Source organism: Oncorhynchus masou, chromosome 6, assembly GCF_036934945.1.
Source record: "Oncorhynchus masou masou isolate Uvic2021 chromosome 6, UVic_Omas_1.1, whole genome shotgun sequence".
NCBI classification, from domain to species: domain Eukaryota; kingdom Metazoa; phylum Chordata; class Actinopteri; order Salmoniformes; family Salmonidae; genus Oncorhynchus; species Oncorhynchus masou.
The window spans coordinates 74471339-74489776 of record NC_088217.1 but is presented as its reverse complement, the minus strand read 5'-3'; the positions used below and the strand labels follow the sequence as shown (position 1 = coordinate 74489776).

Below are 18438 nucleotides of genomic sequence, written 5' to 3'. Positions count from 1 at the left end.
TTTGCACATCAAGAGATTTTCACAGAAAAAGCTCAGAGTGCTGTTTTTTTAAAGGGCCAAACACACCAGTGGTGAATTTATCCCAGTGACCATTCTGTACATAGAACCACATTTGATTTTTTTTTAAAGCCACAACTCTTATATAACAGGCTTCTGGCGTCCTGCCTTCCTCCTGCTGCAAGAGGATGAATCCTTAAATAAACACACAGCAGCTTCATGAGGCTAACTTCATCAGACAGTCACCATGGCAACTAATGTGGCCAATCACAATTTTTATGAATTTATGTTCCCTGACTACCCAGATAACTTTATTGTTTTAGTCCCGTTTTTTTTTTTTTTTTTACAAGGATGCTTCCTCATGCGTGTGGTCAGATAAATACTGACTCTCACACAGCTGCCGAGAGGAACACTGTTGTTGACCCAACAGACCATCCTGATAATGGCTAGGATTGTTGTAGGAGGGTTATGGGGTCGAGGGTCTCAGAGGGTTGATGGTGGGTGTGTGTAGTCTGGCTTTTATATATATATATATACACAATTGAAGTCGGAAGTTTACATACACTTAGGTTGGAGTCATTAAAACTTGTTTCTCAACAACTCCACAAACATCTTGTTAACAAACTATAGTTTTGGCAAGTCGGTTAGGACATTCACTTTGTACATGACACAAGTAATTTTTCCAACAATTGTTGACAGACAGATTATTTCACTTATAATTCACTGTTTCACAATTCCAGTGGGTCAGAAGTTTACATACACTAAGTTGACCTTGCCTTTAAAACAGCTTGGAAAATTCCAGAAAATAATGTCATGGCTTCAGAAGCTTCTGATAAATTATGTCAATTAGCCTGAGTCAATTGGAGGTGTACCTGTGGATGTATTTCAAGGCCTACCTTCGAACTCAGTGCCCCTTTGCTTGACATCATGGGAAAATCAAAAGAAATCAGCCAAGACCTCAGAAAAACAATAGTAGACCTCCACAAGTCTGGTTCATCCTTGGGAGCAATTTCCAAACACCTGAAGATACCACGTTCATCTGTACAAACAATAGTAAGCAAGTACAGTGGGGAGAACAAGTATTTGATCACTGCCGATTTTGCAGGTTTAGAGTTCGTAGAGTTCTGTACTTTTTATCATGGGTACAATTCAACTGTGAGAGACGGAATCTAAAACAGAAATCCAGAAAATCACATTGTATGATTTTAAAGTAATTAATTGCACACACTGCAGCAGGGATTTTGGCCCACTGTGATTTTCTGGATTTTTGTTCTAGATTCCGTCTCTCACAGTTGAAGTGTACCGATGATACAAATTACATATCTCTACATGCTTTGTAAGTAGGAAAACCAGCAAAATCAGCAGTGTATCAAATACTTGTTCTCCCCACTGTATATACACCATGGAACCACTCAGCCGTCATACCGCTCTGGAAGGAGACGGGTTCTGTCTCCTAGAGATTAACGTACTTTGGTGCGAGAAGTGCAAATCAATCCCAGAACAACAGCAAAGGACCTTGTGAAGATGCTGGAGGAAACCGGTACAAAAGTATCTATATCACAATAAAACGAGTCGTATATCAAAGTAACCTGAAAGCCCACCCAGCTAGGAGGAAGCCACTACTCCAAAACCACCATTAAAAAAGCCAGACTACGGATTGAAACTGCACATGGGGACAAAGATCATACTTTCTGGAGAAATGTCCTCTGGTCTGATGAAACAAAAATAGAACTGTTTGGCCATAATGACCATCATTATGTTTGGAGGAAAAAGGGAGAGGCTTGCAAGCTGAAGAACACTATCTCAACCATGAAGCACTGGGGTGGCAGCATCATGTTGTAGGGGTGCTTTGCTGCAGGAGGGACTGGTGCCCTTCACAAAATAGATAGCATCATGAGGATGGAAATGTATGTGGATATATTAAAGCAACATCTCAAGACATCAGTCAGAAAGTAAAAGCTTGGTCGCAAATTGGTCTTACAAATGGACAATGATCCCAAGCATACTTCCAAAGTTGCGGCGAAATGGCTTAAGGACAACAAAGTCAAGTTATTGGAGTGGCCATCACTAAGCCCTGACCTCAATCATATAGAACATTTGTGGGCAGAACTGAAAAAGCGTGTGCGAGCAAGGAGGCCTACAAACCTGACTCAGTTACACCAGATCTGTCAGGAGGAATGGGCCAAAATTCACCCAACTTATTGTGGGAAGCTTGTGGAAGGCCACCCGAAATGTTTGACCCAAGTTAAACAATTTAAAGGCAATGCTACCAAATACTAATTGAGTGTATGTAAACTTCTGACCCACTGGGAATGTGATGAAAGAAAAAAAAGCTCAACTCAATCATTCTAATATTATTCTGACATTTCACATTCTTAAAATAAAGTAGTGATCCTAACTGACCTAAAGACAGGGAATTTTTAACAAGATTAAATGTCAGGAATTGTGAAAAACTGAGATTAAATGTATTTTGCTAAGGCGTAAGTAAACTTCCGGGCAAAAAAGTATTTAGTCAACCAACAATTGTGCAAGTTCTCCCACTTAAAAAGAGGAGAGAGGCCTGTAATTTTCATCATAGGTACACTTCAACTATGAGAGACAAAATGAGAAAAAAAATGCAGAAAATCACATTGTAGGATTTTTAATGAAGTTGTTTGCAAAAAATGGTGGAAAAAAGTATTTGGTCAATAACAAAAGTTTATCTCAATACTTTGTTATATACCCTTTGTTGGCAATGACAGAGGTCAAATGTTTTCTGTAAGTCTTCACAAGGTTTTCACACACTGTTGCTGGTATTTTGGCCCATTCCTCCATGCAGATCTCCTCTAGAGCAGTGATGTTTTGGGGCTGTTGCTGGGCAACACGGACTTTCAACTCCCTCCAAAGATGTTCTATGGGGTTGAGATCTGGAGACTGGCTAGGCCACTCCAGGACCTTGAAATGCTTCTTACGAAGCCACTCCTTCGTTGCCCGGGCGGTGTGTTTGGGATCATTGTCATGCTGAAAGACCCAGCTACGTTTCATCTTCAATGCCCTTGCTGATGGAAGGAGGTTTTCACTCAAAATCTCACGATACATGGCCCCATTCATTCTTTCCTTTACACGGATCAGTCGTCCTGGTCCCTTTGCAGAAAAACAGCCCCAAAGCATGATGTTTCCACCCCCATGCTTCACAGTAGGTATGGTGTTCTTTGGATGCAACTCAGCATTCTTTGTTCTCCAAACACGACGAGTTGAATTCTATTTTATTTTGGTTCTAGTTCTATTTTGGTTTCATCTGAACATATGACATTCTCCCAATCTTCTTCTGGATCATCCAAATGCTCTCTAGCAAACTTCAGACGGGCCTGGACATGTACTGGCTTAAGCAGGGGGACACGTCTGGCACTGCAGGATTTGAGTCCCTGGCGGCGTAGTGTGTTACTGATGGTAGGCTTTGTTACTTTGGTCCCAGCTCTCTGCAGGTCATTCACTAGGTCCCCCCGTGTGGTTCTGGGATTTTTGCTCACCGTTCTTGTGATCATTTTGACCCCACGGGGGAGATCTTGCGTGGAGCCCCAGATCGAGGGAGATTATCAGTGGTCTTGTATGTCTTCCATTTCCTAATAATTGCACCCACAGTTGATTTCTTCAAACCAAGCTGCTTACCTATTGCAGATTCAGTCTTCCCAGCCTGGTGCAGGTCTACAATGTTGTTTCTGGTGTCCTTTGACAGCTCTTTGGTCTTGGCCATAGTGGAGTTTGGAGTGTGACTGTTTGAGGTTGTGGACAGGTGTCTTTTATACTGATAACAAGTTCAAACAGGTGCCATTAATACAGGTAACGAGTGGAGGACAGAGGAGCCTCTTAAAGAAGAAGTTACAGGTCTGTGAGAGCCAGAAATCTTGCTTGTTTGTAGGTGACCAAATACTTATTTTCCACCATAATTTGCAAATAAATTCATAAAAAATCCTACAATGTGATTTTCTGGATTTTTTTCTCTCATTTTGTCTGTCATATTTGAAGTGTACCTATGATGAAAATTACAGGCCTCTCATCTTTTTAAGTGGGAGAACTTGCACAATTGGTGGCAGACTAAATAGTTTTTTGCCCCACTGTGTATATATATATGTGTGTGTGTGTGTGTGTGTGTGCGTTTATACTGTGTCTATGTTCTATTCGCTTAGTGAGTGTTCCCAAAATAACATGTTTCTGTCCAGGGGGTTTTTGGCTTAATCTTTTTGCCAAATAACATGAGGTGACATAGGAGGTTCTGGGTGCCAGTGGTAAGCTGGTAAAATATGAGAGGAAGGGCTATACTCACAGATGCCGAGTAATGCTAGTTAATTTCCTTTGGTAATCAGCCACACTTCATTCACAATCATCTCTGAGCACAAGTCAATGCTACACTCAAATCATTTCCGGTCACTGCTGAGCTTTTCCATATTGCATCATTTGACAATCTAATCAGACTAGAATGTAATCAGCACTCAACGTGATTGGGAGACAGTGAATCTACAGCACTTCGTTTAGACGGTGTAGATACGACAGCAGTGTATTAGTAATACAATGGGCATGGAAATGAGCTACAGATAACAGTGGTTGTATTATTCCTATCACCTCGCTTAATTCTAGAACTCAATGTTTTCAGGCCTGCAGCTGGTGGAAGCACCTCAGAACCTGCGCCTGGACACTGGCTCTATGCCACAGCTTCCAAAGGTAAGATACCAGAGCCTATTAACATAACAAAATTATACCACAGAAGTCAAATGTGAAGCATCTTTGCAGTTCAGATCAATCTGGACAGTATTACAAAAGACTGTGTATTATCTGCATTCCATTTAGAATGCTGGTCAGAAGCAGTGCACTATACAGGGAATACAATTCTAATACATGCGCATCCCGTGACTGGATGACTGTGGCTACAGACCAATCAAAGACGTCCTACACTGCCAGTCCTGGGTGCTGAAGAAGATTAGGCCAGCCCAGGCCAGGTTGCTGGAGAGAGGAGGCACCCACACATGGACGCCCATGTGACTGAGCCTAGAGGATCATGGGAATGTTCCGGACAGATGGTGGTGGGGATGGGTGGGTTGTGGCCGGGTGGGCTTAGACATCACATTAGACAGTCTCAGTCTCAGGAGGGTGATTTCTCCTCGACAGATGGAGATCAAGGAATTATCAATAGAAAGTATACAAACGTTTTCAGCGCTGGTTTGTTTGTGAATGTGATATTGGATGTCAAGTCATTTACATCTTGCTTCAAGGAATGGACCACTGACCCATCATGTGGGCAGTGTCAGTGTGCTCAATGATTATCTTAGAAGTTGGACACAAGCAAAGCTGTTTCCACATACACAGCTGAAACAGTCTGACTGAGATCGCTAGTATAGAGGCTGTGGGAAGAAGCATCAAAAGAGGAATGAATGAAAGAATGAAAGTGTGAAAGAAAGAAAGACAGACATCCTAACCAGAGTCCCTTTGGTGTCGGGCACGAAATTTAAAAAGTCCTAAATACATATCTTTGTTTATTCAATGGTGTAGGGCAAGACTGTCATGTATACCCATTCGATTTATCAGGCAGTATGGCTGTCATAGCAGAGTGTGGAGCGCGAGAGACCACCCTTGGAGAAATGTGAAGGGTGACCAGGGGCAGACCCTGCTGCTTCTATCCCCAGGAGGACCCACGGCCCCCTGAGAAATCCCCTCGTTCTCAGTGACACCATAATGAAATCCCCCCACCTCCTGTTCCCTGGCTGCTAGCCCGTGAGAAAAATGTTTGGTCTGATATAACAACAATGAAATAACCTACGAGAACGTCTTGTTATAAATTCTGGGTCTGATCAAATATTTGTTATCCTCTTCAGGGTTGAGTGTCAATTCAATTTCAATTCAGTGAATTCAGGAGCTGAATCTCAGTTCATTTCAGAAGTAGAAGTGTCATTTATTAATGAATCAAATTTCAATTCACTTCCTGATCTGAGTTAGAATGGAGAGGACTCCACCACTGATCCCACAACACCATCTTAACTTCGACTTGCTCATGAATTCATGTTGAAGTCTCGTTAGATCAACATGATGAGAAAAGCGGTCAATAAATCCTATAACGCCAACTGTCTTTCTCTGTGCCGGGATCACTATAGGAGGACGGAGTGGTGTTCCGTGTCTTCTGTTCAGTTTGACAAATGAGACAGCATCTCCGGCCTGCAGCAGGTTTCTGTCTGTATCTATTAATAGCCTGGTGTGGGGACAGGATCTCCTGCAGGCTGCAGAACACTGATGTAAGAGCGGCAGAGAGAGCTTCCCGCCAAAGATTTAATCTCCCCACAAATACTAACCTTTTGCCATAGGTGTGTATATCCCAGGATCTAACCCTGGAAAGAGACATACAGAGCACCGACTATATCAGCTCCTATCATGCCCTCTGCCTGGTGACGACATCAGAGCAGCCAGCGCGAGGTGGGAGTTGCTCTCCATGCACGCACGCACACACACACATGCATAAATGCACAGAGAAATGAGCACACACCATGCATACGCTAACAAACGCATATCCAGGCCTAGTTCTGCAGGCAGTTAGTCAGCATGATGGGAATGAGCAGAGAAACACATGTCGGGGACAGCTGCTGTAGCCCGGGACTGAAAACCAAAGGAGGACGAGGAGCTTGACATCATGTAGGGGGAAGGGGAAGCTGCTGTAGCCGGGGACTGAAAACCAAAGGAGGACGAGGAGCTTGACATCATGTAGGGGGAAGGGGAAGCTGCTGTAGCCCGGGACTGAAAACCAAAGGAGGAAGAGGAGCTTGACATCATGTAGGGGGAAGGGGAAGCTGCTGTAGCCCGGGACTGAAAACCAAAGGAGGACGAGGAGCTTGACGTCTATCTGATTTCCACGTTTGGCGAGTTCAAGGTTGACCTTGGAAAGATGCCTGCCATTGGCTTCTCTCCCTCCTCCTCTCTGTTTACTAAACACCGAGGCCGTTCCCAGGCTTATTCTCCTGTTCTCTATGCACTCCACAGAGATGCAGTAGAAACAGTGTGTAGCTACATTTTCTGCATTTCCCATCAGCAATTGTCCATGATTTGTTTTGTGTCATTTGACTATTTACTGAAAGCGTAGTCTCATTCTTATCCTAAAGCGTCTCTCTGGGAGACAGAAAGAGACAGAGGAGGAGAAACGCGTACAGTTGTTTGGTATTCAGTTCAGGGCTACAGCAGCCTCCCCCCCATGTCCCTACACGTGTTGCTCACTGATGCACTCTGCTCTTTCCTATCAAGCTGACTAACTGTATGTATCATCTGTGCAGTGTGGGTCCACAGGGCTATTGCCCTGAACAGAGCCCTGAAAATAGAACCCTGAACATAGAGCCCTGAACATAGAGCCCTGAACATAGAGCCCTGAACATAGAGCCCTGAACATAGAGCCCTGAACATAGAGCCCTGAACATAGAGCCCTGAACATAGAGCCCTGAACATAGAGCCCTGAACATAGAGCCCTGATCATAGAGCCCTGATCATAGAGCCCTGATCATAGAGCCCTGATCATAGAGCCCTGATCATAGAGCCCTGATCATAGAGCCCTGATCATAGAGCCCTGATCATAGAGCCCTGATCATAGAGCCCTGATCATAGAGCCCTGATCATAGAGCCCTGAACATAGAGCCCTGAACATAGAGCCCTGAACATAGAGCCCTGAACAGAGCCCTGAACAGAGCCCTGAACAGAGAGCCCTGAACAGAGAGCCCTGAACAGAGCCCTGAACAGAGCCCTGAACAGAACAGGGACAAGGAAGAGCTTTATCCTACTATTTCCTTGAAGTTTACAACAATCTCCCCTATAATCTGGACTGTGTCCAATATGCTTATATTTACATAGATATGCAGATTTGGCGGTAGAGATGGGATGGGAATCGGTCGTCTATTTAGTAAGTAAGCTTTGTCCGAGCCAGAAAGGCCCAATAGGCAGGAGTCTATCTCCTGTTTCTGTAGCGTGAGGCAGATTGATGTACAACTACTCCCACTGGACAGGGCGCTAGTCTATCGCAGGACCGTTCCGGTGTATGTGACAAGAAAACATCTAAAAAAAAATTGTAAACAGGTTTCCTGCTATGAATCCAAACCATCAAGGACACCTGTTCTTTACGAAGTGAAAAGGTACAAAAGTAAATATTGACACAATTGTTTTATTTACTCCAGTAACTTGATTACCAGTTTTGTCTGTCAAATCATACTTTTTGTAGATTTTTTCCGTGACCGTGACGAAGCAACAAAAAACAAGAATCAAGCCAAAAGCCTCCGAAACCAAAATCCCTCTACGGATTACAAACAGCAGGTGGCCCGGAATAGAATTACAGTTTCACAGGTGGTGCTTTCATTCCCCCAGCCAGCTAGCCTATCAATACAATACACCACTGACCCAAATCAGTCCCCAACCCTGGGACACAACAACTGACCCAGGATAACCTGGTAGTCTGTATCCCCACCAGTCACCACTCATTCTGATGAGTTCTGAAATCTGACATCAATGGATTATTATGAAGTGAGTGTGACTGTGACCTTAGGAATCAACAAAGTCAGTCTGTGTTTCCTGAGAGGAGTCGGACCACGAGGAAACTAACTGACCTCGATAAAGGAGTACAGCTACCACCGGAAGTTACTTTTCGTAGCAGGTTAGGAGAGCATTTTAGCTAACCCTAACCCTTTTCCTAACCTAATTGGGTCCTAAATTGGGTTTTCTATCTGTTGATAAACAAATGCTTGGTTAGGTTATGGTTAGGTTGAGAATAAGGGTTAGGGTAATGGTTAGGATAAGGGTTAAGGTTAGGGTAATTCTCCTAACCTGCTGCGTAAGTGCTCCTAAACTGCTACGAAAAAGTCACTTTGTAGCTACAGCATATACCATCTAATCAAAACTCTAGATAAGCTGTACCAACTGCTACTGGTTAAAAGGACGACCCATGAAGAAGCACTGGAGGCTTGGAGGTGATGACAAATGAGGTAGTATACACTGGTCCTATGTTTCATGAGCAGATGTAAAGAAAACCCAGAGATTTTCCATACGCACAAATAGCCTATTTCTCTCAAATTTTGTGCACACATTTGTTTACGTCACTGTTGGTGAACATTTATCATTTGCCAAGATAATCTATCCACCTGACAGGTGTGGCATATCAAAAAGCTGATTAAACAGCATGATCATTACACAGGTGCACCTTGTGCTGGGAAAAACTCGTTCTGATTGGCTAGGCCTATGCCCTCCCAGGCTCACTCATGGCTGCACCCCTGCCCATTCATGTGAAATCTATAGATTAGTGCCTAATGAACATATTTCAATTGTCTGATTTCCTAAGGGCTCCTGAGTGGCACAGTGGTCTAAGGCACTGCATCTCAGTGCAAGAGGCGTCCATACAGTCCCTGGTTCGATTCCAGGCTGTATCACATCTGGCCGTGATTGGGAGTCATTGTAAATAAGAATTTGCTCTTAACTGACTTGCCTGGTTAATATATATATATATATATTACTATGATTATATATATATATATATATATATAATCATAGTAATAATATGAACTGTATCTCAGTAAAATCTTTTAAATTGTTACATGTATATTTTTGTTTATATTTTCCTTCAGAACCCGAGTGAGCACAAACACACACGCACGCACGCAAACAGGCACAGTTGCAACAACAACACACACACACACCAGCTGGTCCCTGTGTGTGTAGCGATAGCACCTGCATTCCCCTCATGTTAGGTCAGGTCCTACACCTTGGACAGTACGAACCGTAGCATTCTCTTCATGTTCAATTTTGTGATAATGACATGTTCTCATCAAACCGACAGATGGTCAAGGTGGCTTTCAACAAAGAGCCTGGCGTGTAGAGGTCTCTCAACTAGCAACTGATGTGTTCTGAAATCAACAGCACCAAACACTTCCAGTTCCCTTAAAAATGACTATCAGCTTAAAAACGACTTCCTTTCTCGTCTTTACCTCCCACACACACTGCTGGACGACATTCCTTCCTTTGAGAACCACTCTAGAACCTCGCTTGAGATTTCCTTTTCCTTCAGCATTTTCTTTTCGAAATGACCGCATTCAAGGAGACGGTGATTTTCAACGCAGGAAACACATAGTTTTCTTGAGTTCGAACAAGAACTGGTTTGATAATGCACCCACTGTAACCAGTTGAATCAGAAGTGTTAATGCAGGGCTGGAACAAAGGCCTGCTAACACACAGTCTGGAACCCCAGGGCCAGGGTTGCACATCCCGGTTGTGAACTAAGTCTTTGTTTAAAATGTAAACCACCTACAAATCAAAATGACATCCTGGGACTTCAGGTCGACCTCCGGGAGAGAGAACAATATGATTGGCTGCTGCACTAGAGGAGATGGTCTGCTGATGTTATCTTTCAGGGGGAGGAAGTATTATGGAAATCATTAAGAAACAATAAACACAGAGGATGTCTCCTAATGTTGACCGAAAGGTGTGCCTGGGTTATGTACCCATATCTTTGCCAGTAAAAATCACAGACCTATCTGTTCACACGGGTGTAGGGTGAAGTTGCCCCTCGACGCTGACCTGATGTCAGCTACGCTTTCCCCCCACTAATGGTTAAGGTTAGGATTGGGGGAGGGGACGCTGATCCTAAATCTGTACCTAGGGGAAAATTCAACCCGGAGATTTCACACGAGCCATTTCCAGGAAGCCGTTTCGGTGAGAATACAACCTTCCAGGACACACACACCAGCCTTGTGACCCAATTTCCACGTTCCTCATATGTCTCTCAGGGAGTTCTGTGACGCACGGAACCTGCAGAGATGATCAACGTTTACCTTCATAGGATATCTAGGCCATGAGGTATACATTAAAGAACTTCTCAACGTATTATTTTGACCAACAACACCTATACAGGTCAGAGACATATAGCATGTGACTTTTCACAAAGCCTCAACTACGGGATAGAGGATTACTGACTGTAGATCAGTCTAATGTGGATGAGAGTACTGTACATGTGTTTCAAGCCGGGGGGATTCTATATAGCTGCAGCTAGTGGATTATCATGGGCGGAGCCCCTTACAACAGAGTCATGGGATTGGATAAGGGCAGACGTCGTCACACGTCTGATCCCTACAGATGGCCGTAGTTACCGTGGCAATGGCAGTGTGCTCAGCATCAGCATCCCAGGAGAGCTTCTCAAAGCCATACCTATCTATCACAGACATCCTATTCACTTTGTGACATCAACACAGTTTAATCCAAAGCCTAAAAGACATCAACAAACAGCAATACTTCTGAAGTAGCCATAAATGGACAAAGACAGAGACAAACACAAACAGTTTAGGTCATTTGGTTTCCTCTGGCTTCTCTCAAAGATCAGTCAGGTTCATGGCAGTGGGTATAATCTCTAGCTCGATCTCCCCCCAACTCGCAAAATGAGAGTGCTTGAGTCCCATCTGTCAGTAGCTCCTCAGAACCTTTTCCTATGCATGGAGATCAGCAGCACCGCAAGCCTCTACTGCAGAACAACAGCAGTGATCAAGCATCGCATTAACCAACACTATACTACTGAACTGGAGGCCATTCACTCTGTAGTGACTTCAATGTTAATCCACCAGAGTGTCCAGGAAAGCGTCAAATGGCCCGTTTGCTATCCATCAATAATGTTGTATAGTGTTTCTGTCCAATGTCACTGTTGAGAAATGATGACGTGAATGTGTGCATGATAAGTCTGCAGTGGTATATTTTCATAAACCCAAATATGAGCTAAAACTCCAATCAGGATATATTCTTACATGAACACAAACAATGTTGTGATGCAACAACCAATAGTTTAGGCCACCTGATCATCACCAGCATTTCCATCCCATTCTTTGTGCCACCCCCTATGTGCCAACCTCCCTCAGGTGGCACAGGCTAAACCCAGAGATGTACCTGGCAGTTAAATCCATTAGAGTTGGGGTCCAAGCTCCCCGATAACATGGCGCGTCAGTGTGGGCAAGGAAGCCCGAGATTTCCCCTTGGATGTACAGTGGTCGAGAGACCGCAAGATGGAAGCTCAGAATCCAAGCACCCTGACAGAGTCTGTGTTTGTCGGCTGGAGATATTGGCAGTAAGGTCGAGCCAGGCTCTTCTCACCGGTTCCTCTTCCCCATGCTAGCCAGCCTCCTCCTGACAGCAGCTTTGCAACACAAACAAGCGCTCAGACTGCCCAGCTCTGATCCAGACGGGCTCCGATGTTTTCTGACAAGCATCCGTCCACCAATCCCCTGTGAGATTAACGAGCTGCTGACATCACTTATGCTGGGCTGTGTGGTGTTGTGGCCCTCTTATCTAAGAGAAGCTTGTAGCTAAGTCACGGTAAGCAAAACACACACACAGACCCTTCTTCTGTGAGGTTTGAAGAGAAAAGCCCTAGGACTCCTCACCGCTGCACCTGCCACATCTGATCCATCCCAAATCCACAGGGACATGCTATGAGGCGGTTCTACTCTGCAGTCATCCTCTGTGTGTGTGTGTGTGTGTGTGTGTGTGTGTGTGTGTGTGTGTGTGTGTGTGTGTGTGTGTGTGTGTGTGTGTGTGTGTGTGTGTGTGTGTGTGTGTCCTGCCTAGGACACTACTGTACTCAGTCTGTGCTGCATGGTCAGCGGAACACTGTGGCAGAAACATGCTGTACTGGAAATGGATCCGTCGTTTCAAGCGATTCTTCTGCTACACTACCTAATGACATACATTCCGAGTGGCAGTAGTACTGGATCAATAACAATTTAGGCACGGATGATAAATAGGATTGTTGGGGTAACTATCAGAAATGTGAAGGAAAGGCACTAGCATCTCTCTTAGCTGTGTCTTCTCTCCCCCCCTCACTCTCTTCAGTCGGTCCAGGCCTTAGCTCACTCAGTGGGGATGCTATCCAGGCATTAGCTCAACATCCAAAGGCACTTAGCTCACTACAGTGGGGATGGCTCTGCACAGTCGGTCCAGGCACTTAGCTCACTACAGTGGGGATGGCTCTGCACAGTCGGTCCAGGCACTTAGCTCACTACAGTGGGGATGGCTCTGGCTCTGCTCACACAGTGGGGATGGTCGGTCCAGGCACTTAGCTCACTACAGTGGGGATGGCTCTGCACAGTCGGTCCAGGCACTTAGCTCACTACAGTGGGGATGGCTCTGGTCGGTCCAGGCACTTAGCTCACTACAGTGGGGATGGCTCTGCAGTCGGTCCAGGCACTTAGCTCACTACAGTGGGGATGGCTCTGCACAGTCGGTCCAGGCACTTAGCTCACTACAGTGGGGATGGCTCTGCACAGTCGGTCCAGGCACTTAGCTCACTACAGTGGGGATGGCTCTGCACAGTCGGTCCAGGCACTTAGCTCACTACAGTGGGGATGGCTCTGCACAGTCGGTCCAGGCACTTAGCTCACTACAGTGGGGATGGCTCTGCACAGTCGGTCCAGGCACTTAGCTCACTACAGTGGGGATGGCTCTGCACAGTCGGTCCAGGCACTTAGCTCACTACAGTGGGGATGGCTCTGCAGTCGGTCCAGGCACTTAGCTCACTACAGTGGGGATGGCTCTGCACAGTCGGTCCAGGCACTTAGCTCACTCACAGTGGGGATGGCTCTGCACAGTCGGTCCAGGCACTTAGCTCACTACAGTGGGGATGGCTCTGCACAGTCGGTCCAGGCACTTAGCTCACTACAGTGGGGATGGCTCTGCACAGTCGGTCCAGGCACTTAGCTCACTACAGTGGGGATGGCTCTGCACAGTCGGTCCAGGCACTTAGCTCACTACAGTGGGGATGGCTCTGCACAGTCGGTCCAGGCACTTAGCTCACTACAGTGGGGATGGCTCTGCACAGTCGGTCCAGGCACTTAGCTCACTACAGTGGGGATGGCTCTGCACAGTCCAGGCACTTAGCTCACTACAGTGGGGATGGCTCTGCACAGTCGGTCCAGGCACTTAGCTCACTACAGTGGGGATGGCTCTGCACAGTCGGTCAGGGTCCAGGCACTTAGCTCACTACAGTGGGGATGGCTCTGCACAGTCCGGTCCAGGCACAGTCGGTCCAGGCACTTAGCTCACTACACTGCACAGTCGGGGGATGGCTCTGCTCACTACAGTCGGTCCAGGCACTTAGCTCACTACAGTGGGGATGGCTCTGCACAGTCGGTCCAGGCACTTAGCTCACTACAGTCTGGCTGGCTCTGCACAGTCGGTCCAGGCACTTAGCTCACTACAGTGGGGATGGCTCTGCACAGTCGGTCCAGGCACTTAGCTCACTACAGTGGGGATGGCTCTGCACAGTCGGTCCAGGCACTTAGCTCACTACAGTCTGGCTGGCTCTGCACAGTCGGTCCAGGCACTTAGCTCACTACAGTCTGGATGGCTCTGCACAGTCGGTCCAGGCACTTAGCTCACTACAGTGGGGATGGCTCTAGCTCACTACAGTGGGGACAGTCGGTCCAGGCACTTAGCTCACTACAGTCTGGCTGGCTCTGCACAGTCGGTCCAGGCACTTAGCTCACTACAGTCTGGATGGCTCTGCACAGTCGGATCAGCCAGTCAGACAGCTGGCTCTGAGTCGGTCCAGGTAGCTCACTACAGTCTGGATGGCTCTGCACAGTCGGTCCAGAAGCTCATTATGTGCCAGTCGGTCCAAGCATTATGTCCAAGAGAACAGGCCTAGCTCTGCCTGCTATACCCACTCTGCTCGACAGACCTCCCCCGTCTGTTCACACTAGATCCACTCCAGCCAGAAGACCAGCCAGGCTCACTGTGCCCAGGTTTAGGACTCAGCATTCAGACCCATCGTTACTTCATCACACCCTCTCCATCTTCTGTCCCCAGCCCTAACTCCCAACACCCTCTCTCTACCCAATATATACCATGTATTTCTGATGTGGAATCGGAGCGCTCGACTCAAGTTTTTGCTGAAGTCTCCCATTGACGTCAATGAATGATTTCTGTGAAAGTCTTGGTTGGGAGCTCTTATCTCAAGTCTGACTCGGGACTTTGAAAGCTTGCCAGATGGATTGTCAGTGATATTCATAACCAAGACCGTTTGAAATGTATGCCTACACATTTGCTGCATGAAGTGGCTTTATCTGTAGTGGAAATCAAAAGGAATCACTGAGCAAAAGTAGTAGGATTTATCCTGCATGCTTGGCTTGGTATGAAAGCAGAGGTACTCACCACATTCGTGTCTCCTTGAGGTATCTGAGGACTCTGGGGGCCTGGTTCCTGTAAATAACAAGGTCAGTATAACATCAATCCACAGTACATTGTTTACATGCATAATGCAGTCTTGCTTAGCTACGCATCTTCACACTGGAAGTCATTGAGTACTATGCAATCACTGCCGGTTCCCAGGTTTCTAATACAAGTTTACATGACATTTTTGTTTGTCATACAGTGAGGATTTCCACATAATACTCACTCCTACTATCCCCTCACATACCCACACACAACCTTCAGCAACTATGGCAACGCATTGGGATGCAGGACACACGCTACAGCTAGGCAGCCAGGAGTTATGATGACAGGGCACTGCACTCTGCATTGTGAGTCAGTGACCAAAAGCATCCCATGTTATATTCAACCCGTGGTCAATCCACAGCACTGGTTAAGTAGGCTCGCACGGACGACCTGTTTTATCAATGTAATTTTTCAATGTCATGTTTGGTTTTCCTTTTTATAATGACCTATGCATAAAGGGAAACAATGTTTTCAACAGTGTTTGAGCAAAAGCCATATTTCTCCTCTCCCTGGATTTGAGGCGAGAATCCAGCACGGCGGCCATTTCTCAACAAGCCATCACCGGAATGCTAAACAGGACCTGACCGCTGGAACAGGCACAGTCTTTGGACACCACTGGGTGTGGTCTCTATTCAACATGTATAGATTACGGTTCATCAGTCTTGTCCATGACCGTGGATTGACCATAGAAAGAGTATGTCCTATAGGGTGAGAGAGAGAGAGAAAAAAAAACTCTGGTTCTAATTGATGAGTGGTGTCTGTCGGTGGCATTCCTTAATAATACACCTATAGATCCTAATGGGTCCAATCAGATATCAGATGAGCCAAAATCTACTGTCTAGTAGTAAACTACCGTAACAACATGGGGCCCGTGAATTTACAGCTGTCCACAATTATAGGACCTGGCTCTGTCCCAAATCTCCCAAATGGCTTCTTTTCCTTATCTCCTTCGCATCATAACCACTGATTGGCAGACAGACTGAGTAGGACTTCACCATAGTGCTTCTATGAAGTATTTGGTTATCAGTTGACAGACATTCTAAATCGGCTCCACCGTAAGGTAATCCAGCAGTGGACCAATTGAACTGGAACCACGGTAGGCACAGGAGGTTGGTGGCACTTTAATTGGGGAGGACGGGCTCGTGGTAATGGCCGGAGCGGAATAGGTGGAATGGTATCAAATAGATCAAACACACGGTTTAATGCCATTCCATTTGCTCCGTTCCAGCCGTTAGTATGAGCCGTCTTCCGCTCAGCAGCCTCCACTGTCAGTAGGTGCATCAACAAGACATGAGCCTACATCATCCTTTATCAATAACAAAATGTGTCAGCTATGGCATTAGAGGAGAAATTAGTGGATATAAAGAAAATGAGGCATTAGTAATTGGTAAATAAATACGACCATATCTTTCTAAATCAGGTTAATTACAGTATTCTATAAATACTTGATGTAGTAGACTATGCAATAAAAACATCAACATTGTGGAGTTTTATTAGCCCACGTTGATGACAATATTAATGCAGGTCTATTGGTCCAGCACAAATAAAAGATCCAGGATGGTCCAGAGTGAAGCGATCATCACAAATATTACGATGTCTCGATATTTTCGATAAAACAGTTGTCTTGGCAAACCGGTCTATAAAACTAGGTTATAACCTACTTACCTATATTAGGCCTACTACAGTTTTGTAATTTTCTAATGCTATAAAATAACCGATGTAATAACATACATAGACTATCTATGATTTATTTCAAATGTATTGCACACATAGGCTGATCTACGCAGGTGCGTTCAATCCCCACATCAAGACATTCTCAATCAACAATATGAAATCCATTTTCAGTGAGAACACAATGGTTGCCTATTGTAGGTTGTCTATGGGACATCCTTACCGAGGGTAGTAGCGGCTCCATTTGTGCTCCTTGGTCCGTTAGGTCCATATTTTCCTTTCCTCGCTTTCTCTGTAGACTTGATACGCTCCTAATGTATTCTATCTAGTGTTGCCGGGCTATATCAGGGTGAACCCTTATATAAACTGGGCCGATTTTCTCAAATGAAGGTAAGCATCCTCCTCGTCCAGTCCTACATAATTTAGTCATGGGGTAGCGATTTCCCATTCACGCGCTCAAGCTTGGAGAGTGCAATTTGCGCTCCATGACGAGTTGGAGCACACGTGAGGCAATGAAGCGCAGCACGATATAGATTTCGTCCACAGTGGCGCGCGTTGCCCCAAGATTGCACACATGTCGACCTATTCTTAAAAATGATCCACAGAATATTGTTATAGGACGGTTTGCACTCAATAGAACAGGATATGAGCGCACAACACCGGAGTTGTTCAGGATAAAACAGAGGTAGGCTCTAGTTGCTATGTTGACAGATATTTCTGTTAATTTGGGACAATATAGAATTAGGTAGGACATTATACGCCATTATACCATTTGTAATCCAAATTAACCACACACAAAAACACGTAGGCTACCATATTTAATTGTTGTCTATTTTGGTTCTGTCCGTATTATGTGGTTAAGGAAGGATCCTAGGATTGATGCCTGACCCATGAAATTAGCCTATACAGTAATTAATTTGCTCTATTGCGATAGACGAGGGAAATTTGGGACCGTAATCGAATGGCCTACTTCATAAATTGTAAAATACATGCAGATAACCATGAACCATTTATATCATGGCCCACGTGTGTGCGCAGTGCGATGGGATATACAGGATATTGATTAATTTACCAATTTGTGAAGTCGTTGACTGACATCATTTGAACAACGTTACATTGGTGCCACCTAGTGTTCAATGGGATGATGCGTCATATCAAATTGAGCAATTTGATAAATTGGCGTAATTTTCAGTAGCCAGCTCATTTTCTTTAAAATGCAATGATCAACATTAATCAAGCAGGAAAATATTACAAATATAAAACTATCAATAGAAAAAACACACATCTCCAATCACATCGAGATATTAGATTGAAATGAATACCCATTTCAAGTCAATTATATTTCTATGGTACAACTCAAGATATAAAGTTGTTGATCAACTGATTGATAAAATGTATTGGATAATCAAAAGCAGTAGGCTGCTCCAGCAGGAGAAAACATTACATACATCAAAAAAATAATTGAGAATAAAAACAATGAAACCCGATGGCTTATTTCCATAGTGGTCCTCATTGTTCAGCAAGATGACAGGT

General features: G+C 45.0%; 1 protein-coding gene across 3 annotated transcripts in view; it reads right to left on the bottom strand.

The window, feature by feature from the left end:
* The window catches only part of LOC135542608 (sodium-driven chloride bicarbonate exchanger-like), a 39902-nt gene that overhangs the window by 19416 nt on the left and 2048 nt on the right, over nucleotides 1-18438 (bottom strand). The window contains exons 1-2 of one of the 3 annotated variants that reach the window (XM_064969707.1): nucleotides 17129-17368; nucleotides 15172-15219 (exon numbers count right to left, since the gene is read on the bottom strand). In XM_064969707.1, coding sequence (XP_064825779.1) covers nucleotides 15172-15219; nucleotides 17129-17176 — 96 coding nt within the window. In that variant the 5' untranslated portion in view covers nucleotides 17177-17368. Of the gene's footprint in view, nucleotides 1-11910; nucleotides 12245-15171; nucleotides 15220-17128; nucleotides 17369-18438 lie in introns of those variants that run through there. The other 2 variants (XM_064969710.1, XM_064969709.1) reach the window with 2 other exon arrangements.